The sequence below is a fragment of the Scedosporium apiospermum genome, assembly GCF_000732125.1.
Source record: "Scedosporium apiospermum strain IHEM 14462 chromosome Unknown SEQ_SAPIO_0110, whole genome shotgun sequence".
In the NCBI taxonomy this organism is placed as follows: domain Eukaryota; kingdom Fungi; phylum Ascomycota; class Sordariomycetes; order Microascales; family Microascaceae; genus Scedosporium; species Scedosporium apiospermum.
The window spans coordinates 1,584,670-1,606,948 of record NW_015971811.1 but is presented as its reverse complement, the minus strand read 5'-3'; the positions used below and the strand labels follow the sequence as shown (position 1 = coordinate 1,606,948).

The window sequence follows — 22,279 nt, the reverse complement described above, 5'->3', positions numbered from 1 at the left end:
AAAATTAATAGAAGCATTTAAAATCGAAAGTTAGCATTTAAGGGTGTTCTGACCCATTTCAGCCAGCCATCTTGTCTCCGACACTTGGGTATTGACTATTTTGGGATATCCGGGGCTTATTCTACTTTTATTACTATAGTTGAGGTGTTCTGTAATTGTGAACTACGATTGTAGTCAAACCGTAATGGGGCTCCACAAGCTGAAGCTGCTACACATCTCTTAGTCGAGGCCCAGACACTTGATCTTGCATCGTCATGTTGGATGTGGTCTCGACACGTAACACAACACGGCAGGCTATCCCCCAAACACCTCCGGAAACGTCAGCCGTTCATCAGAGAGAAGTTACCAAACCAAGAAGGCCAATATACCTCTTTTCATCGTAAGAATTCCGCGCCTGATCACCGCGCCACCCCCAAATGCATACTACCGCCCCATTCACCCAGGGTTTGGGCCAGAAATCATTCCTCCCTTCTCTGCTATTCCAAAAACTCTCTCCATCTCCTGAACAACACGATCCTAGGGAGATATCGAGTGTCAGTGATGAGCGGGGTGTTCCTGTACTGCGCCCCCAACTAGCGGTGGGTTAGATTGCGAGATGCCCTTGCGTGGATGAGCCGCATTTCAAGGATTGTGAGAATCCCTGTCGACTATCCCGCGTATGGAATGACGAGAGGGGATTATCTAGGCAACAATTGGCAAGAAAAATGTCTCTGCTTTTCGAAGTGATGGGGCTATACAGGTTCATCTTCCGAGACGAGAGCAAGAGCCATGTGGTTGGTATCCTAAACAGGCCCCTCCACCCTATGTGCATCACGTCAGCACCGAAGGTGTAAGATAAGCCCGGCAAACGTCTTGTTCTCCGCCTTGGATAGTAAGTCTCGTGAAATGCGTATCATGAGTTGCCAACTAGGGGGCCGTCTCGTTCATCTCGGAAGAATAGCGAGGCCAAAGGCAACTTTATCACCGAATATCCTTGGCGTGACTGGGGCCATCCTGAAGGGTTAGGACTTGCAGCGAGCTGGGTTATTGGGGCGAAGCTAAAGGCATCGAGTTGCAGTTTGAGGGTTGATTTGACCAACCGACGTCTCCATAGCACTTGCATCTGATCAATTGAGAAGGACGCGGGTCGGAACGTTGAAAGGGGATTCTGAGATGTATGAAGTGAGATAAGATTTGATGGCTTCAGTCCAAGTCAAGGTTGGACTCAGCTTGATGCGTGATGAGTGTGGGGTTGAGACTCCCTGACTAATTTCTGGAAGCCCAAATCTTCGCTGTCGGCGAAGTCAGTACTGCCTCGTTAGTGGCGGGGGCGGAGTGAATGCGTCACCAACGGCTCGAATAAGTGTACATTGGGGATCACAAGTGGTACGAGAACTAGTGAGTGGTTCCCTCCTCATTCTGCGCTAGGACAATGTACCACAAATTGATGGTCGAGGTCCATGCTTCAGCTGAGTAAATTGGAGCATTCCGACTTGCCCTTGTCCAATCAATCCTTCGGAAGAATCTCTCTCGTGCCAGGAATCACAATCTCTCTTCTTGGATGTAAACTACGAAAGAGGCACCAGGCGGGAACGGAGTGGCTGAGATGCCTGAGCAGCCTGAGCAGCCCGAATAACACTTCGTTGTGGAGTGTACCGCCGCCACACAGAGATTGTACATCGCCTTGCTGGACTTTTTCAACTTTCCAATTTGGGGCATTTGACACTGTTTCATCCATCTGCGATTTCTGTCGCTCCCGCCAGATCCCTTGCCTTGGTCCGGGCTGCTGGGGGATCCGCGTCGCCACTCATCGCGCCAAGAAATTCCTTCTCGTCACCACTTGTTGCCGTTGCTTCCTGGCGGCCTCGCACTCTCAATCTTCTCGCCCTTGCACCTTCCTGCTCTGAGGCAATTCACCAAGCACATGCCGGGAGGTCCAGTCTGGTCCCACAAACAATAGAATGAAGGTCGCTGTTTCCCATTTTAAACCGCTCTCGTCCCCTCCCTTTCGCCTTCCCCATCAATCCGACCCGGGCCACTCGACCTCTTCTTGACCTTGTTCCAATTGTCCAGTTTGTTTCATACGAAGTACTTGGAGTCACCCACACGTCACTCAACCTCGATCTTCGTCCTTTATTCCATTTTCTCTCTCTCTCTCTCCCCTATTTCCCCACGTGGATATAGGGCATCGGCGTTTTACTTTACCCACTCGACAATTCCATCGCAAGACTCCGAACAATCCGTCCAAAAGAGGCAACTTAAACATCTTCCACCTCCTGCACTCTTTTACACCACATCCACAACCACATCCACCACGCCCCACCTTCCCACATCTCTTCTTCCCAGCCTGGAAAGGCCCCTTCACCTTAAATGAACAGCACACGTCAACGTTGTCAAACAATGAGCAATAAAGAAATTCCTCATCGAGACGACCTTGTCGACTATGGCCATGCTGTGGCTGGACAGTAAGTTAATTTTCTCTCCCCTCCCTTTCTGCTACAGTCTACGATATCGACAACAATCATGGTTGGCAAAGGCATCCGACAAGCTATTTTCAAAAACCATTACTGACCGCTCCTGGCAGTGCTGGTGTCCTTTCAGATGCTGATGGGGAGCTTTTTATTAAACCCTGCACTCAGAAAGAAATTGATTTTTATCAGTCGGCAAGCGAGAAGTTTATAGAGTTTACTGAAATTATGCCTCTCTTCATGGGAACACTCTCACTTTCTGATCCTGCTGAGGTCAGCTCGGCCGAGGAAGATGTCCCGACCGGCGATGTCGCAGCCGCTCTACTGCAAGTGGCAGAGACTACATCTGCAGTTGCAGTACCACCAGTTGTCACTTGTTCTGCTGCTCAGGAAGCCACAGTGCCATCCACCTCGCAAGAAGGCGCTGCCAAGGACAACGTGACTTGGAAACCCAACAAGGACAAGCGCATCAAGACTACTCAAGCTATCGTGCTCGAAAACTGTACCCACGGCTACAAGAAGCCAAATGTCCTCGACGCGAAGCTCGGCGTCCGCCTCTGGGCCGACGATGCCCCGCTCCAAAAGAGGCAGAGGTTCGATGCTATTGCCGCGGAGACAACGCATGCGAACTACGGATGTCGCATTGCCGGTATGAGGGTTTACCAGGGTTCCCATGATAAGACCGAACTCAACGAGGATGATTATCGGGTATATGACAGGGACTACGGCAGGACACAAGTGAACAACGATACCTTTGTCGATGCTGTTCGGAAGTTCGTCTTCAACAACGCAGCGGGCATCGACGATGCCCTTGGCAAGGCTGTTTGCGGCGGATTCGCGCAGGACCTCAAGCGCATTGAGGAAATCCTTGAGAAGCATGAGAGTAGGATGTATTCTGCTAGCATTCTATTCGTCTACGAGGGCCATGGCGAGACGCTGGAAGCCGCAATCGAGAAAAACAATACCCTAGTGGAACGGATCGAGACTTTTGAGTTCAAGACATCCCGGATTGACAGCGGGATCGTGATGACAGAGTATTCCGAGGAAGAGGAAGAAATCACCATCACTTTCCCCAAGGTATACACCGTGAAGCTCATCGATTTTGCCCATGCCAAGTGGGTACCGGGTGAGGGCCCAGATGAGAACACCCTTACAGGCGTCCGAAGCCTCCGTCGCATATTCGAGGAGTTGGCCGCGTAAGATGGTTCGCGGCTTGAAGGGAAAAAGGAAAAAAGGCACAGGGCGAAGCTTAGACTCGAGCGTGTTTCTCAGTTTTCTTTGCATTTTTGTTTTTTACGTTTGCATGTAACAAGCGGTGACTTGGCATTCGCAAATACCCAACTGGATGATAAGGGCAGAGGGAGAGAGGAAAAAGCAGAAAAAGTGAAAGGAAAAAGAGAAGCGGGATAAAAGGCGGCATGGAAGCCTTCGATGGCATGTCCATAGAGATCCAGCCCAATGGAATGAATATATGAATGACGGCACTTACTCCATCTAGTATTCTACTCACCGCTCGCCCCATTATTGAGGCGAGGCTTCTCGAACTTACCAAAAGGAGTAGTGATATCGAGTCGGAACCCAGAGCCTCTCATCGATCTACTAAATTTCCCGCTGGAGAGAGACAAGCTTGTCAAGGCGAACTGCATCTTGGCCGCCATCTGCCATCTGAGTTGTTCGCTGACCGAACTTCTCTGCCGAGTATCTCCCTCCAGCACGGTATGACTGTGGCTTGACTCGGCTGCCTGCAGCACATTTCGTGCCCGTAACACCAAGACATCCTAAACTTGCGAATTATACATGGCCATCATAGCAGTGCCTGCATTTCTCGCCTCGCAAGTGCAGCCCCAAAACCTGAGGTGTCTCTCGAGTTCAGGTTTCTTCCTGTTTAACTAATTCCAGTGTCTGTACCGAGGTAACATAAACGGATTGTTTGCCTGACCTCCATTGAAGATATCCGAGACGTCAATAACTAGACTCTCCGGGTTCCTGGAGCAAGCTTGACATTGTTGTGGCTCTCATTCTCAGTTACTAACTATTTTCGGGACTTCCAAGCCTCTCACAGAAGAGTGGTAAAATGTAGACTCATTCTAATGGGAGCCGCTTAGAGTTGAATCAGGAGGGAGTTGTAGATCGTTTGCTCCTTCCATATATTGGAATCCGTTTGCTCAAGACGCAGACATCATTACCTCCACATATGGATGATGGCCTATAATGACCTACTTGTTTGCCCTTCTTACTATGAGCAAACATCAATTCCTTTTTTCCATCTTCTTTGGAGGCCAGTTCTATACCTCTTCTTTTACCAGATGAGTCTGTGATTTCTATTGCAATTGGCGAATTCAGGGCAGCTTATCCTCCTCCTTCCCAGTACACCCTCTCTGCCTCTCTCCTCGTCATAAGAGAGGAAGGTACAACTCTCAGAGCCATCAAGAAAACCCCCTACAGGTCTGTATTCGGCGCAGATCTAGTGGGCACTTTCTTGGCTTGTCCTCATCTCTCCCCTCTTCTTCTCCTACCATTGTCATCTAATTCCTCACAAAAGACCTCATCTAACATCTCACAAGCTCATCATGCAGCTCACCTTTCCAGACGATAGGGTCAAAAAGTCCCACCTACCCGATGGTGGTGATATAGGCTTGTGCTCTGGCTCTGGCTCCAACAACGTGGATCCTACCCCCCAGTCCACAAATGAACCTGTTGAGAGCCATGCTCCTACGACCTCTTCCACCACTGTCGGAAATAATCCCAGCATTGAAACCATCACTGAACCCATTACTTCCACCGACACTGGTGGCTCCCTTGCTGTTGGCACCAGTGAAGCCCTTGAGACCAACGAAGTTGATGATGATCGCCAAGCTCGAGTAAGGGCCAAAAGGGCTCGATACAGAGCCAGAGCCAAGGCTCGAAAGGCTAGCGAGTCTGAAGATACTGCCAATGGCGGTGGTGAGATTGTTGGAGGTGCCGAAGTTGATGCAATTGATAGGTCTCCGGTTGAAGGCACTAAGAAAAAGAAGAAGCGTGCGAAGCGCAGGAAGGCGTCGTCCGGCACTGACGGGATGGATGAGATCAATGTGGAGGAACTGGCCATCAATGATGGTACTACTGATGGTTTGTATTTTGCATCACTCATCCATCTCCAATACCATCTGCCACTGCTACATTTTCCGAGATCAACGCCTGGCTAACTAACCTACAGACGAAGGAGATATGGGCAAGATGGATACTCAGTCGACCTCGACCATCGCCTCTGACGTCCGGGAAAAGAATGAGCCTGGACTCTATAGCCCGTAAGTTGTCTTGCTGGACTCAATCGCCCTTGTTCGATTCTTTGAAATGCTAACGCTCTTTTCCCAGGGACCTTCCCTTTCCTCAGTGCGTTTCCACCGCTTAGTGATACCGTTGGCTTTAGAGAATATCATGGGCTAACGACAGGAAATGAAGGCGCCTCGAGATTTGCATCATGCGCTTCCGCGAGCAGGCAAAGCTTGATCAAAAGAAATCCAAGTTCTTCAACGAGTATTTATTCCTGGGAGGCGTCAACGCCCACGTCCCTCTCAGCTATGGCAGTGACAGCAAGGCTATGGATGAGGGAGACGTTGTCCAGGCCCATCTCGTCGCCTCAGAGGGCAAGCTTTACGGCTCGCCTGATGACCTCCAGTACTATGATCCCAATGACCCTGGTGACTGGTCTGTTGACTGGTATAGAGTGGTGGCCGGCTACATCTCCGAGGCCGTCCCTCGAATGATCTGGCAGACCGAGACCGATCCAAAGGACCAAATGCTTATCGCCATCGACGTTGTCGCGGACTTTTTGAAGTACGTGCTGAAGCACAAAGTTTGCGACGAATACAGCGACGACATCAAGAAGGCTCTCGGGCTTTGTGACGAAGGAAAGACTGACATGGCCACGATCTTTGACTGCACTCGAAAGCTACCCAGCTTCTTCAACGACGTTCTCCTGGGCCTCTTCGCTGGTGACGGCAACGACAATACCCCGTTCCAGATTAGCGATGCGACGAAGTGCAACGAGAGGGAGCTTCTTCTGATGGCGGCGGTCGGAGTTCACGCCCTGCCCCACGTATACGCCAACATGCGCAGCACCTCGGTCATCCAAATCACCAATGTCCAAGAATTCGATCTTCAGATCCTGGGTGTTCATCGATCGAATCACCAGCAGACCATGCTTTTCAACTCGCATCTCAAAATCCATGGAATCGACAGCGACCTTAACCTCGGATACGTCACCGTCAAACATGTTGTTCTCCCCAGCCTCGTGTTTGACGGAGAGCCTGCGCGAGTCCCCCGCAAGGGTGTTGACCGCATCATCATGGAGGACAGTATCCTCCAGCACTTGAAGCGGGGATTCTTCATCCGCGTGAGACTTGCCGAGCTCAACATTGGCCTCATGTTCATGGTTGAGTGTCCCACCATTCTTCCGTGCTTCCAGACCCTGTTGCCCCAGGTGCTTATGCGTCGCTATAAGCGAGGTCCTCCGCGCAAGGCCGCTCGTACCGTGAAGGATTTCTTTGACGAGGATTTGTACAAAAATTAGTTAACTAAATCCATTTGACCTACTCGATCTGGGCCGCAGGCGCCGGTCGGAGAAGATACGAATGAGAATCTTGAAAAGGGCGGAAGATTGGAGAATGTACATTAGTTCTGCGGTCCTTAAGGACACTGCCAATAAAAACTTCGTCAAAATTCAAATTCTGCGCAAAAAAAACTTGAAAATGATATACACTACCGGCGACCTTTGGAGCGTGATATAATGAATGACAATCCTAAGCGTAATACATACTCCAATTGATCGCGAAGTGACTGCGATACGGCAATCATATCCCAACCCTTAGAAGCCATGTAGTGTCGGTCGGCTAGGGATGGCGAATTGCACGCTCGCTGTTACCGTCCCAACACTTAGAAATGAGAAACAAAAACAAGTCCGTCCGTCCGCCCATGCTATAAAGCTCCGTGAAACGCCATATAATTCAAGGTTTGGAAGATCACACACAATGCCTCCTATAGAAGTAACTTTAGAGGCTAGAGGAAATCCCCATCCACTAGACAGCTAGGGCGGTCTAGAGCGGGTAGATCGATAGTTCGGTCAAGAGGCGCTTAAGGAGCCTGAATCTTGTTGTCTCCAGCTACAACCTCGGCGTAACTTGGAGGGCAGGGCGCATTGCTGCTAGAACCTTCAGCATTGGCATGGACATTGGGGCTCTGCTGAGGAGCAGAGTGTGGAGCAGACTGCGGTGCAGGGGCGACGGTTCCATAAGAGATGTGCGGCTGGCGAGGAGGCGGGCTTGTAGCGGGACTCTGGATGACGACGTATGTCACACGACTTCCGTCCTCCTGGTCTATGGTATCATATTCGAAGATCGGATCGGGGTATTTTGCGATGATGTACCACGCATGGAGGAGGCCGGGGATCTAGTTACTGGGTTAGCAAGGCTCGTCCCGCGAGGTTTGGCGTAATAGAAGGTCATTAACATACGTAGCCAAGGCAGAGGAGAAGGATGTTGATCAGGGAGTCGGTGGAGCAGATGCCACGCTTTACCCAGACTATATGATATTATTAGCGATCGCCGCAAAAAGCGCAGCGCCGGGGGAGGAGACGTAGGGGTTATCGCCTTGCCCGGCGTGCTGAAGGTGGCGGGGTTCCCGGATCGTGATAACTCATACCTGGTAGAGGAGGGAAGAGAATGGCGAGGATGCCGAGGAAGATGTCTGGGGTACACATGGCGGATATTGAGCGGAGGAGTTGAGGGACGAGGTTCGTAAATGGCTGTAAATCGATGTTTTCAAAGATCGGAAGAGCGATGGTGAGTAGGCAAGAATCATGAGAACATGAGGTTGGTCGGAGGGCTCCCAGCCGAATAAACGGGCGAATACGAATGACGAATGACGCAGCGCGGGGACCTGGAGGATTACGCCGGATTCAGGCCAGGTGATCAAGGCGAAGATAATAGCGTACTAACTTCCTAGTATGCCAACTACTGCTTAAGCTGTTAGCGACGGATCGTTTTGTTTTGAAGCATGCCACTTGGTTCAAGCAGCTGACGGACAACTGCCAACAGTCCTATCCAATTGAGTTCCAACCAGCCTTCAGCAAGCTTCGTTCCAAGAAAATGAACAAGAACGAGCAGAGCTCAGTCTAGACCGAGCATAAAGGAGGTTTTGGAACGGGGATTTAGCATCTAATTTTGGTTCTCATGTAATCTCACTCTCTGAAGCGATTCACTGCAGGCTTTAAATTAAGCATCCTATTTATGGTGGGATGGTCTTCCATCTCCTTCCTGGTTGCCTTTGTTCCGTCCCTGACATCTAGCCCAATCAACAGAGCTACCTGCAGTCGCGGAAGTATTCGAAAGCGGATTTGACCCCCTTTGAAAACTGGGCAAAGCTGGGATTCCAAGATGGCTGCTATTCCTGGGCTAGGGTTGATGGAGGAAGCGGTAAAGTCGACCCGATGATAACCAAATCGATTGTAGAGGATTAGAGCCTGACATCTTATCTCTAGGCCCCGGCCGTTTCCTCTACGCGAGAGATCGAGCTTCCGCCCTTTGGACAGTTCTGCTTCGAGGTTGGCTTTGGTAGCCCCGGTCTGACGGTGAAGCTCATCTCGGGAACCGCCGAAAAGGACGGTACCGAGCTGAACCTGAACCATCCGTACCACTTCTCCAGCATCAAGACCAACATCCTAACTCTCCAAGGATGCAAGTTAGAAGTCGACGGAACCTGCGACAAGGAATGGGTTATCAAGGATGTCCCGCCTGCCGAGAACGTTCCTAACATGTACGTCAACATACATTTTGGGCTTCACCACGAGCGGCTCAAGGCTGCCGCAACAGGTCGCACCGGCCCTAGGGTCTTGATCGCCGGCACACCGAATTCAGGAAAAACCACCTGTGTGAAGACACTGGCTTCCTATGCCACGAAGAGGGGAGATCAACCGTTGGTGGTTAACTTAAACCCCGACGAAGGCATGTTAACGCTGCCAGGGACCCTGAGCGCCGCCGTCTTTGCCTCGATGATGGATATCGAATCGCGACAGGGCTGGGGTGCAGCCCCGGCTAGCGGACCCGGATCTATCCCACCAAAGTTACCGATTGTCCACTTCTACGGACACCAGAATATCGAGGATGATGCTGGTCTTTATAGGGAGATAACGACGACAATGGCCGAGTCGGTATCGGCAAGGTTGTCTGAGGACCCGAACGTCAAGAGATCTGGTTTGATTATCGATACCGCAGGCATTCAACCCGATAGTATGGAAGGCCTGGATCTGTTGTCGCACATCATTTCCGAGTTCTCGGGTGAGTATTTATGTCCTAGCGCGAACGCTCCTGTCCCTGGCAATCTTGCTAACCTTGTTCTTAGTGAACATTGTAATCACTATTGACTCACAGGGCCTCGAGGAGCAGCTCAAGGAGATGCTAAAGGACGAAATGGCACATTCTGAAGAGCAAATACATATTGTAAACATCTTCAAATCTAAATCGATCCCCGAAAGGGATGAGCTATGGTTACTTCAAGAAAGAGAGGCGGATATCAAGGAATACTTCTTTGGCGATTCGAGAATGGTGCTGAGTCCTTCAACACAGCTTGTTGACTTTGACAGCCTGACAATATTCAAGCTCCCTGAGAGTAAGCTCCCCCCTTCCCCCCCCGAACACCCTGTAATGCATTGAAACGGACGAAAATGGAGCTGACCAAAATGGCGTCCTCAAGACGGCGAGTACACACCGGATGCTAAAGCACTGGAAAGAGTCAAGCCTACGGCCGACATGGTACACTGGACGCTAGCTATCATGCAGGCTTCGGTCAAGGATACCGCGGAGACGATCCGGACGTCTCTCGTTCTTGGATTCGTGTACGTCGCGCATGTCGATGTTGACAAGTCCAAGATAAAACTCTTAGCGCCGCTGCCCGGAAGGCTTGGAGATCGACCGCTCATCCTTGGGAAATGGCCGGAGCCTCATGTCAACCTCCTCGGCTGAACACCCTGCCTTTCCCCTCTCGCGACTAGATTCTAGATACCCAATGAAAGGAGAACAGAGGAGCGATGAAATTAAACTGATCATTATAAATGCGTCTATGAAAATTACACGCTGGCCAATGCATTCCTATTTACAAGATCTTCATGAAATCGTTCAACGTAATCGGCCGTCGCACCGCATTATTGAGTCCTTCGTTATACTTGACCCACACCTTCACTTTGCTCTGGCTACTGCCTGAGCTGCCGCGGTTCACGTCTCTCTCCTTTAGCGGCGCGGACTCCTTGATTATTCGACCGAAGAAGTCTCGCTTGACTTTAGCTTCAGGCACCGTGCTCTCTCCGGAATCTATGTTCTCCTTGTTACTCGAAGCAGTGATGAGAGGCGCTGGGGTTGTCGCGTTTTGTTGACCAGGCTGGGATGCATCTTGGAACCTGGCTTGCCTGGCGGCTTCGGCTCTCGCGACTGAGACTTTAAGAAGCTCTTGGTCAAGGACTTGACGGACGGCATATCGGGTGGGGACGTGGGATGTCAAGGAGGTTCGGGAAAGAGTCTCGAAGTCGGCAAGTTCATCCAAGTCTCTGCAATTCATATCTTAGCTTCTGTATGCGAGGTGCTCAAACGGTATCTGCGAAATGAACTTACGGTTCCATTCGGTAAACAAACTGCGGCCCGCGGCTTGACATTGCCTCGCCCTCGAGTCGACCCTTCTGCAAGGCAATGCCGACTTCTGCCATTACCTCAGCGGCGCGTCGGACCATCTTTTTCTCGCTATCCTTGCGGACACTGGCCGTGCTCGTTCCCTTGATGCCTCCGCCTCCCACAACGACAGGATTGACGGCTGGCGAAACCATCCGGACGAGGTAGGGGATGAACTCTGTAGCCATATCCTCAGGGCTTCGGAATAAGCGCGCCAAAGTGGGAGTGAACTCCCCTTGCATCGCTTGCAGCATGCTCCTGTTGTGTTTCTCCGACTCGTGGGCATTGTACGACGCACGCGGTCCTGAAAATCGTGACTGTGGTTCTTCTTTGTCATCGGCACCCCATTTGTGATCATATGTCGACCCATAGGCACGGATAGGGGATGCGAATAGGTTATGGCAAGCGAGCACGGGCTGACTGAGATACGGAGCAAGTTCCCATTCTTGGCCAGAGTAGAGCCTCGTCGAGCAAGAATCGAGGAAATGCAACCAATCGTACGCCTCGTTAGGCTTGGTGAGGTAACAGTCGTCATTAAACTCATGATTGGGATACTCGGAAATGATGTCCGACATGACGCGGTCAATATCTCCACTCGTCTCCACCATCTGCCGAAGCATTGCCATTCCGCTCCTCTTGTGAAGCTCGGAAAACCCGAGTTGTTCCTTTGGCTGCTCGTGGCGAAGGTGGGCGTCTTGGGTAGTCTTTAGGGCCTGGCGAGGGAAGCCTGCGCCTTCTTGAAATACCCTGGTAACGATATCCTTCACGCCGCCACGGCCCATCCCGCGTGCGCCGGCGCCGCCGTTCGTTAGATCTTGCAGGACGTGTTTCTCAACCCAGTGTCTTGTGAGCTTAGGACCGTCGTCGGGCATATTTCTGAACCTTCCAGCCACCCATTCCCCGACGACCATGACACCTCGCAAGTCACCTTGCACGGTACTCTCTGCGCCGCGTCTCGTATCGAGTCCACTGGACATACCCCAGGCGGCTTCACAAAGTTTCCTTGCTGCATCTTTTTCACAAGGGATACCCTCCTTCTCAAAAACTAGTGTCAAACGACCTACGACGGCATCAATAGAGGGCTTTCCGGCGTGGATAATCTCAGCTAGGCCCGATTGACGCAACGGTCGAAGAGAAGGATGATAGACATCGTTGCAAATTAGGATAAGAGGCCGTCTCTGCCGGAAATCATCACCCTTTTTTCGGCGTCGACTCGTAGTCTCCAATTTCTCCGTGGTCGAGGAGTTCTTCTGGTCAAGCAGGGCAAGGTCCACAAGGGCTTTGATGAAACCGCCTTCTCCAGAGGCGCCAGATCCGGTGGTCACCCCGTCAACCTCGTCGACAATGACGCAAACGGGTCGAGCAGGCCTCGACGGTTTATCCCCAGGCCGCTTGCTATTAGTAACAGTCTTCACGTTCTCCGTCCCCAGACTGGTGCGGATGCGGTTGTTAACCACGTTCTTGCTCCTGTCATCGCTTGCGTTGATTTCTACGACCTCGTAGCCGGCCTGCCTTGCGCAGACGTGAGCAAGTGTTGTCTTTCCAAGACCTGGAGGCCCCGTAAGAAGCAGAATTTTCTTGTGCGGCTTCTCATGCTCCGGTTCTTGATCTCCGGGCTTGTGTGACGCGAAGAGTGGCTTCTTGGGCTTGGGCTTGGCCGAGCCGGGGAAGACGATAGGGTCCCAACGCTTAATCCACCTCAGGACCAGGCGATTTGTCCCGTCATCGCCGCAGAGATCCGTGAACTTTCGGGCCCTGTATTTTTCAGTCCATAACAAAGTCTTCTTTGACTTCTTGCCCGTGGGTTGAGCAGTAGTGATGACAGATGTAGCGCAAGGGTGAGGTAGAGTGGGAGTGGGGCCCTTCTCCTGTTGGTTCTTGATCTCAAGGGATGCCAGTCGGACCAAATCATGAATCTCAATTCCATAATACGCGCGCTTTGCTCGCCCCTCCTTCGTCTTCGACCGCGCGGAGACCATGCTCTCGTATGAGACAGGCGCACTTTGTTTGCGCAATCCGATGGCTGCGGTTTGCCCGCCGCACGTCTTAAGCCTATATGTTCGCGTCGCGCTCATGAGGTTGGATCGAAACTGGGATATTTGGCTGAATTGAAGCCGATCGGTCTCACGTTGTGTCGGGAAATCGAGGGACTCTAGCTGTGCATCTTGCTGTTGCGAATCCCTGGCGAACGGACTCTGGAATTCTAACGTGTCTGTGGGCAGAGAAAAGGATATGGCATCTCTTGTCTTCCTCGGCGGCTCAACCATACGCTTCTTGGGTAAGGGCTGAGGATCCTCGATTTCGTCGTCAGAGTCGGCGTCCATCATGAAGCCACCAACCGTTCGCGGTGCAGCAGGTCTGGTCGAAGGTGCTTCATTCTGGCGGGCTCGCTTCATCCCCAGCGACGCGGGACTGCTCGGGGGGTATAGGATCGGCGATGAAGCCATTGCAGAATGGATAGAGAGAAATTTATAGACCTTCTAAAGGGAAGTTCTATGAGATTGACTCGCACCAGAAGAAAGACAGCCGAGTCAAACAAGCTGAGGTTTTTTGGATTGGTTTAACACGAGCAGATGAGGGTGGGCGACGCTGTGGGACGCGTTAATGGGATGAGGATGGACGCGTCCAGATGTGGATCACTGTGCATAATAGTTCGCACTGTCAATTGTCAATTGTCAATTGTTACTCGCATCAAACCACAAATCCGAAACCGAGAAGAGAAGACATCGGAAGCACTAATATCGGTAAGGCAAATAAAGTAGATATCTTTCGTTAATGTACATGTTCGTGGGGTATTCCTGTCTACCATTTTCACACTATATTTTGATACATTCGAATTTTTCCTCTAGGCTCCGTTTCTAACCCGTCACGCACTAAGAGGCGGGTGGGTGTGCCCGGCGAAGAACTTCTTCGACTCCGCGCACCTTTCGCTCTTGCATCCGGGGCAGTGCAGCACCATCTGAGGCGAGCAGACGTGGCCGCCATGAAGATGCTCCTTGGCAAGATCCGCAAGGGCCCTGATGAAGACGGGGCTTCCGTTGAGACTTTCCACTCGCTTCACAGTCTCCGGATGGCCCGAGTCTCCGATTACTTCATAATCAAGCTCATAAAGCGTCTCGATGTGATCCGAAGTAAAGGCAATAGGCACTAGGACGAGATCCTTCTTTCCCCTCTTTACGTATTCTTCTACAGTCGTTGCAGTTTGAGGCCCGAGCCATGGCTGGGGTCCAACTTGAGACTGCCAGCAGAGTCGATAGGGATTGGAGAAGTTCAGGCGTTGCATAACGTGGTAGACCGTGGCCGCAACCTCGGCCGGGTATGGGTCGCCTGCCACGGTAAGTTAGTTTCTTTGGTCCAATAAGAATGAGGAGAAAGACAAGCGCATACCTCGATTCACTACCGACATTGGCAAGCTGTGTGCAGAAAATAAAAGAACGACATGCTTTCGGCGCTCCTCTGGATATTCTGCTAGCTTGGCTTCAATGTTTTGCGCGAACGCCTCAACCAATCCAGAATGGGCGGGCCACCGGTCGATGACGCTCCATTGGATAGTCCCGCTTGTGTCCAAGCCCGCCTCCCTCGCGGGCTTGCCTTCTAGCCTCTGCCTCCACTTCCAAAGCTCATTCAAACTGCTTCCAGTCGTAGAGCAAGAGTATTGTGGATATTGCGTAAAGGCGACAGCGCGACCGCCTCGGCCATTACCGAACCCATCGTCAAGGAGTTTCTGATACATCTCCTCGGTCAATGGATCGGCATAGCGGAAAGCGACGTAAGGTTTGTGCGGTGCGGTTTCGGGAGATATCTCGTCTAGAATCTTGCACATTTCGGCATTCTGATGCTCGGACCATTTGCGAATTGGAGATCCGCCACCGATAGCGGCATATTGTTGTTGAATTTTCGGGGTCCGGCGTTTGGAGATGAGGGGTCCGAGATAGTTTTGTAATCGACCGAGAGGAATCAAATCGCCATCGGCCTAAGTCTGCCATTAGATCTTGGGCCACAAAAGCCAAGGGGGTCGGAGGAGGTGCGCCTACAAATAACCGACTGAGGAAGCTCTCAACTTCGTCAGTCGTCGATGGACCGCCCATGTTGAGGAAGACCATGGCAGTGGGGCCCTTGGACCCTGTCGCATCTTGTGTGACTGGGTGCGCATGGGTTGTCAAAGAACGGGAGCGTGCCGGCGTCCGCTTTGTGAGGGTCAATGAGGCTGAGGCTTGCGGCAATCGAGTCGAGGATAGGTTTCGAGCAATGCTCTCCGGGAGCTTGCTTAAGGGCTGGCGGAAGGCCATTGTGACGGCGGAGAAAACGAGTGGAGAGTGGGAGAAGGGAATGAGAAATATCGAAGAACGGGGTAATTAATGTGTTAAGGATGAATTCTGGCTTTCATTGGCAGTTAAGTCGATGCCAAGGTTAGTTTCGAAGTCGCCCGAGAGTGGATGGTCCGAAAAATTATAAGGCCGCCCATGACTCTCCAAATTGGCCACCGCCGCAAGCTCAACAACGGTAGTTCAGGATCTGGAGGCAAAAAGCCGAGTCGCTTGCATGAGAACTCCGGAGATACCGTATCCGGGGGCAATTGTTAGTGCACTAACAGAATAAGTTTGAGTGTCAAGAAATTTCCGCGGAGATGCTGCCTGCTTTGTTAAAATCCTTCTCCGCCAATTGAGGCCAATCATTGCTGGCCAATTCAACGGAGGTAGTAAGCTAAATTTCACGTGCCTTCGCGTTGGCAGGCAGGCGCAGGGCGCTGAGGTCAATCGCGATGGTCCAGGCAGTCATCGCGTAGAGCTAGAAAAGACACCGTCATCCAGGGTCAGTTTCTTCTTCTTTTTCAACCAATTCTCAAGGTCACAGCTCCAAACCATCGAAACAATGAGTGAACGCGAGCCATGGCAGCGTGGCGATGATGATGAGATTGATGAGGAGGTTGATGAGAGCGTGGGTCTAAGTTATAACACCAATCACACCCTAACGACGATCTACTTACGATAAGCTAGAATTACAAAACGCAAAAAGATGCAGTACTCATCGCAATTGAAGTGAGCGAGTCTATGCTCACTCCTCCTCCAGCTTCTACGAAGAAGAAGGCCGACCGAGATAGCCCCCTGACTGCTGCTTTGAAATGCGCCTATCATCTCATGCAGAAGCGCATCATCTCTAATCCTAAGGATATGATAGGCGTCTTATTATACGGCACAGAGAAGTCGAAGTATCAGGATGAAGATGGCGATTCAAATGCGCCTGTCTATCCCCATTGCTACCTTTTCACCGATCTCGATATTCCCGCCGCAGAGGACGTCAAGGCCTTACAGTCTCTGGTTGAGGATGACGAGAGTGACGAGGGGATTCTAGTGCCTAGCAAGGAACCCGCCGCCATGGCCAATGTTTTGTTCTGCGCGAATCAGATATTTACCACCAAAGCTGCGAATTTCGGGAGCCGCAGATTGTTCATCATCACCGACAACGATGACCCTCACGCCACAGACAAGCAGGCCAAGTCCGCTGCCGCGGTAAGAGCCAAGGATCTGTACGACTTGGGTGTGGTTATAGAGCTATTTCCAATTATTCGCGGAGATAGCGAATTTGACATGGCAAAATTCTACGACGTAGGTCTCAGAACTTCACTTTCGGTTAATAAGAGAGTTCATTAACAACTAACTCACTCCATCCAGGACATCATTTACAGAGATGCTGCCGCGGAGGCGAACATGTCGGAAGTCTTGAAATCCAAGTCCGGAGGCGGACTGAGTCTTCTAAACTCCCTAATTGCCAATATCAATTTTAAACAAACAGCAAAGCGGGCTCTCTTTTCTGGTGTAGCATTCGAGGTTGCTCCGGGTCTCACGATATCCGTCAAAGGCTACAATGTGATCAGCCGCCAGAAAGAGGAACGCAGTTGTTATATCTGGCTGGATGGTGAAGTACCCCAGATAGCTGTCGGAGAGACTACCAAGGTGTCAGAGGACACCGCCAGGACTGTCGAGAAAGCAGAGATGAAAAAAGCCTACAAATTTGGTGGCGAATACGTCTATTTTACACCAGAGGAGCAGAAATCATTGAAGGACTTTGGCCCAACCACGATCAGAATAATTGGCTTTAAACCACGGTCAAGTCTCCCCTTCTGGGCCAGCGTTCACAAGTCCTCTTTCATCTTTCCGAGTGAGGAGCACTACGTGGGATCTACCCGAGTCTTCACGGCCTTGTGGAAGAAGCTCCTGAAGGATGACAAGATGGCTGTTGCGTGGACCATTACGCGGTCCAATGCCAAGCCTGCCCTAGTCGCCATAATTCCCTCTCGAGATCGAGCGGATGAGGAATCGGGTACGCCTTTCCTCCCCGCTGGGCTGTGGCTCTACCCCTTACCTTTCGTCGACGATATCCGCAACCCGCCAGACATGCCAGATCCGGTGCAAGCCTCGGATGCTCTCGTGGATAAGATGCAAATCATTGCCGAGAACTTGTGGCTCCCTAACCGCATGTACAACCCGTCCAAGTATCCCAACCCCCAACTTCAGTGGCACTACAAGATCCTCCAAGCCTTAGCTCTCCAAGAAGAGGTCCCCGAGACGCCCGAGGACCTCACGATCCCAAAGTACTCTGCAATCGCGAAGCGAGTCGGTGGACATATCAAGGATTGGCAGGCACTCGTCAACGAGGAGGTCGCGCATGTGAAAAAGCTAAGCGCAATCAAACGCAGTGCTGATGACGACGAGGTTGAGAAGCCGAGAAAGAGGACAAAAGCCGAGAGCAAGCCCTCGTCTTCCGGGATGAGCGATGCGCAGGTCAAAGCGGCTAGCGAAGCTGGGAAGTTATCAAAGATGACGATGGCGGAGCTAAAGGATGTTCTTGCCTGCAGGGGCTTGCCGATACTCGGCAGGAAAGCTGAGCTCGTCGAGAGGTTGGAGGAATGGGCTGATGGGAATGCCTAGTCTAAAGGCACAGGCTGGAACTTCCTCGAGCTTAGGGCTCTGTATAACGTGTATGAAAAACTGTATTATTATGTTTCCTTAATTATGAAACTTCTCTTTGGGTCTTTTAACTTTGAAAAATGGAACAGTAGCTCCATCATTTTGTGTGCAGGTCGTCGCAACAACTTAACGACTTGCTTGTGACGAGAGAGAGAGATGCGTATCCTCACAGAGAAGTGTGGGTTCACAACAAAACTCCAAGTTTATTGATTTGAGCTCATTCTTATCTCCATGATCTCTTTGCTTGAAACAATCAAAACAGAAGTCAAATTTCTAAAATAAATTCGGCAACCTTGTCCGAGTCCATCTCTTCCATCATTCGGAAAATTAACCTCGCGGAGTCAAGAATATTGACAGCTGTCAACACCTGTATGAAGGTACCGTTCCCACTTTCCTATTTAGCTCGATACAGAGTACGCGCTCCACGACAAACCGCCAACGTCGACGCTCACGACGGACGCCACCTTCTGACGAAGGACCCGACCATTGCTCATCGCCCGCCCAGTGCGCTCCTCGGGGGCATGGCCAGCCAAAGATGGCGGATATATTCAGCATCTTGGGTCAGTCGTTGAAGCAGACTGCTAACGGCTCGTCGCTCTCCGGCTCCTCTATCGACGACCTCCAGGCGCATCTACGCAAGGCCCTCGAGACAAAAGTATCGGCGGCGAAAGCCGAGCATATTTCATTTACTTACGAGCTTCACTCCGCGACGCGCTTCACCATCCCGAGTTCCCAGAACGAAAATGAGCCCTTCAGCGCGCTCGACGGGGGCGTCACTCCGATGTCCATACCTGACGGTTCCAACTGGCCGTCGCGCATTATTTCGGCGAACGAAACGATTATGAACCAGCCGCAGGATGACCCCGTGTTGCAGAAGCTTGTCGCGAGGCATATTGCTACAGCGGTTGGTGCGTGTGACGGCGGCTCTTGGGTTGTGAGGGAAGTGTCGAGAAAGCCCCATGGATGGACGTTCACCTATATCTGCAAGCACTCGACACAGGCGTGGCTTCGCCAGAACGCAAAGAGTGTGCAGAATATCATTGTCTGCGACTATAGCGCGAAGGAATTAGACCCTATCTCTGCAAGTACGTACGCATACAGAGGAAGAGGGTGGGAGTGTGAAGGCGGGTGTGATGATGCTAACTTCTAGATCCAGGTCGGCCCGCATTTGACTGCCGAGGGGCTTTGATTATCTCGTTTTCTAGAAGTTCTCGAAATATCACGATTAAATACAATCATACTCCCTTCCATAAGACTGTCGCCGAACTTCTCGTACTCTTCGCGCCGCCGCCTCGACCCACTGCTCCCGCTGTCGTTCCAACACCAAAGAGCGCCAAACCTAGCCGCAAGAGAGATGCTCCTAACGGTTCCGAGGATGGAAGCGCAAGGAAGAGGCCCCGGACAAAGAAGAGTAACGGCACTGCAGCTAGTGGTGAGCAAGGGTTACCCGATGCGGATGGCTCTACGCTGGAGATCACCATGCTTGATGCATCGACGCTCAGTACTCCTGGAGGTGAAGCCGCTGGTGAGGGTTCTGCGAGGCCAAGGCCAAAGAAGAAGAGAGCCCCGAGGCCCTCGAAGAAGAAGGTGAATGAGCAGTCCGGTGATACAGCATCCGCAGCCAATGATCAGACTCCAAATGAAACGGTGCCCGGGGCGGCGACTACGATGATGACACAGATCAACGTTGATCCGGAGGAGGCAGAACGAAGACATCAGAGGGCCATTGAGCTTCTACAGGGTGCTGGAATTGATCCCAATACACTATCGTCCGATCAGTTCAATATCTTTGCGAACCAATCTCCCGCACTGCAGCAGGAGTCGCTAACGATGTTGATCCAATATGGTGCCGAGAGATTAAGAATCGTGCATCCGAATAAGGATTCCTCAGCGGCGACCCAGAATTCTCCAGCTGCTGAGCCAGCAGCCCAAGCTAGCGAAGCTGATGAATCCGCGTTGGGGGATACTTCCTTGCCTCAAGAAACTCAATCGACTCCCGGCGCTAAGACAGCCGGCAAACAGCGGTTGACGCGTGGGTCTTGCTCAAATTGCAAGGGCAAAAACAAAGTAAAGGTATTGTTGCTTTCTATCCTCATCGCTCGAAGTTCTGCCTCTAACTTGCTTGATTATGCAGTGCGGCAAAGAAAAGCCGGCATGCCGAAACTGCATCGATGCAGGTGACGAATGTGTCTACCCCCTTCAGAAGGCCAGACCCGCGAAGCCGAAGTCGGCTGCCACCATGATCGAGGACGCAGATGTGGAGGTGGAGGCGGACATAGACGCAGAAGTTGAAGCCGAGACTTCGCATGTGCCTGGGGAGGATGTCATGACGCCCCATGACCTGGACAACGACCCGCAAGCCATCATTACTGATACTCCTCAGCCTCATTTTATCCAGCCTTCGAATAGCTTAGGCGTTGGCTCGACCACTCAACAGGACGGTCAGAATGTCCCAGTCCATCCATATCCCGAGTTCGTTTCTCAACTGTCCCAGCCTCCTGAACCAACTTCAACTCCAGCACCAGTTGTTGCCCCATCGATGGCCCAAGAGCCCACCGAGGCTAAGAAGAAGAAGAGGCGCCGTACCTTACCCTCGGCGCCCATAAACAAGAGGAAGAACGACCACATTCCCCTCGCTCTCCCAGAATCTCCAGCCACCAGCGCTTGGGGAACGGCCACCGTCAATCCCTCAACGTTGATGAATCCGTCCGGCGGAACCAATCAAACGACCACGACCACGACTCCGACCAGCACGTCGCAATCCTATCTGAACACCCAACATGTAGCTGCGGCTACGCATGCCATTCTCCAAGAAGAGAACAGAAGGTCGTCGACCCATGCAGCCCAGAAATCTCAGACCGGACGATCTCCGTACCAAGTTACAGCACCAGCTCCTAGGGCCAAGTCACGGCAAAGCAACCGCGCTCAGAGCCGTACTCCCGTTCCGGAGAGAGCGCCATCCCGCGCGTCCAATACATCTGCCCTGCAGTATCAACAGCAAACGCAGCCGCGAGCACAGCAGCAAGCTGTGACGGGAGCGACTGCAATAATGGGAGTAGGTGTAGATTCTTCCGCGCGCCAGAACAGTGGTAGTTCTCGTACGGCGCAAACGACTACGAGGAGTCCAGATGTTGCGACGTATAATGCGGCTCCCTCAATGAGTGGGCTGGGAAACTTTAACTATACGGAATTTCCTTCGCAGACGCAGAACGAAAGCGACCAGACGAGTCACCGCATCGCCTACGAGCCGTACTCTAATCATCCTACGGCGGCTTCAGCGAATAACCAGTCGTACACGTATGATAATTCCAATCGCTCGTCGACATCCAACGCCACCGGACTGTCCTCGTCTGCAACCCAGTCGAGGACGACGGGCTACTCCGCCTCCACTTCTACCTCAGCATCACATTGGGGTCAACAGCAAATGACCAACACGAACAGCACAGTCCCATCCACCCCTTCGACCTCATCGTACTCCCAACCCTCTCTTACCGCCCCAGTCTCGTCGTACTCTCAACCATCTCTCACTACCTCGGCGTCGTCGCAGAATTACTTTAACCTCCGTGACAGTAGTAGCACGACCACCACTACCACTACACATGGACCCTCGAACCCCTATACCCAGAAAGCCCCGCAGCAGTCGCGGCAACAATACCCAACATACAATCCCCAACCAGCAAAACAAGCGCAGATGGCGAAGCAGTCCGTGCAGCAGCAGCGTCGCCAAAACACACACCAACAACAACACCAGCAACTACAGACGCAGACACAGACCCAAAACCACCATCAGCAGCGGACCCAACAGAACTGGTACGGCTTCGACTCCTCCGCCACGACATCGTCGGCGCAGAACAACTATCGATCAGCCCGCGATAGCCACTCGGGTTACGTCGGCGCCGGGTCATACCAGCACCACCATAATTCCCTCAACCTGCCGAACCATGGGGGTTCGTACGGGGGTGCTGATAACGATCCGCTTATTGATTTGCTGGGCGCGTCCGTTCACCACCGCCACTAGCTGAAGCTCCTTTCTCCATTTTTGGGGGGGTTGATTCTCTTTTTTCGTCATTTTTATTTTCTATTATCCTGCTTTTCTCTAATCTCAGGAGGCGTGGCGTTTTATCACTGGAATTTCCTTTTTCCCTCTAGATTTCGTGGCTAAGGGGGGTTG

General features: G+C 51.8%; 7 protein-coding genes across 7 annotated transcripts; 5 read left to right on the top strand and 2 right to left on the bottom strand.

Moving 5' to 3' along the window:
- Positions 1–2,379: 2,379 nt before the first annotated feature.
- SAPIO_CDS7379 (uncharacterized protein) lies at positions 2,380–3,647 on the top strand (the record flags this gene model as incomplete). The annotated part of the gene is made up of 2 exons (XM_016789258.1): positions 2,380–2,444; positions 2,564–3,647. 2 exons carry the CDS (start codon positions 2,380–2,382, stop codon positions 3,645–3,647), a joined length of 1,149 nt encoding a protein of 382 aa, XP_016641085.1.
- A 1,370-nt stretch (positions 3,648–5,017) lies between these two features.
- Positions 5,018–6,999, top strand: SAPIO_CDS7378 (uncharacterized protein; the record flags this gene model as incomplete). The annotated part of the gene is made up of 4 exons (XM_016789257.1): positions 5,018–5,555; positions 5,644–5,734; positions 5,802–5,819; positions 5,889–6,999. 4 exons carry the CDS (start codon positions 5,018–5,020, stop codon positions 6,997–6,999), a joined length of 1,758 nt encoding a protein of 585 aa, XP_016641084.1.
- A 560-nt stretch (positions 7,000–7,559) lies between these two features.
- Positions 7,560–8,184, bottom strand: SAPIO_CDS7377 (uncharacterized protein; the record flags this gene model as incomplete). The annotated part of the gene is made up of 3 exons (XM_016789256.1): positions 7,560–7,874; positions 7,939–8,006; positions 8,127–8,184. 3 exons carry the CDS (start codon positions 8,182–8,184, stop codon positions 7,560–7,562), a joined length of 441 nt encoding a protein of 146 aa, XP_016641083.1.
- Positions 8,185–8,860: 676 nt separating this feature from the next.
- SAPIO_CDS7376 (mRNA cleavage and polyadenylation factor CLP1) lies at positions 8,861–10,444 on the top strand (the record flags this gene model as incomplete). Its single annotated transcript, XM_016789255.1, has 4 exons — positions 8,861–8,899; positions 8,965–9,760; positions 9,825–10,091; positions 10,176–10,444. The coding sequence occupies 4 exons, from the start codon at positions 8,861–8,863 to the stop codon at positions 10,442–10,444; spliced, it is 1,371 nt and encodes a 456-aa protein (XP_016641082.1).
- A 130-nt stretch (positions 10,445–10,574) lies between these two features.
- On the bottom strand, positions 10,575–15,429 carry SAPIO_CDS7375 (uncharacterized protein; the record flags this gene model as incomplete). The annotated part of the gene is made up of 5 exons (XM_016789254.1): positions 10,575–11,022; positions 11,087–13,552; positions 14,065–14,467; positions 14,528–15,113; positions 15,175–15,429. 5 exons carry the CDS (start codon positions 15,427–15,429, stop codon positions 10,575–10,577), a joined length of 4,158 nt encoding a protein of 1,385 aa, XP_016641081.1.
- Positions 15,430–16,012: 583 nt separating this feature from the next.
- On the top strand, positions 16,013–18,069 carry SAPIO_CDS7374 (ATP-dependent DNA helicase II subunit 1; the record flags this gene model as incomplete). The annotated part of the gene is made up of 3 exons (XM_016789253.1): positions 16,013–16,078; positions 16,138–16,746; positions 16,813–18,069. The coding sequence occupies 3 exons, from the start codon at positions 16,013–16,015 to the stop codon at positions 18,067–18,069; spliced, it is 1,932 nt and encodes a 643-aa protein (XP_016641080.1).
- Positions 18,070–18,643: 574 nt separating this feature from the next.
- SAPIO_CDS7373 (uncharacterized protein) lies at positions 18,644–22,126 on the top strand (the record flags this gene model as incomplete). The annotated part of the gene is made up of 3 exons (XM_016789252.1): positions 18,644–19,193; positions 19,265–20,175; positions 20,243–22,126. 3 exons carry the CDS (start codon positions 18,644–18,646, stop codon positions 22,124–22,126), a joined length of 3,345 nt encoding a protein of 1,114 aa, XP_016641079.1.
- Between the last annotated feature and the right edge of the window lie 153 nt (positions 22,127–22,279).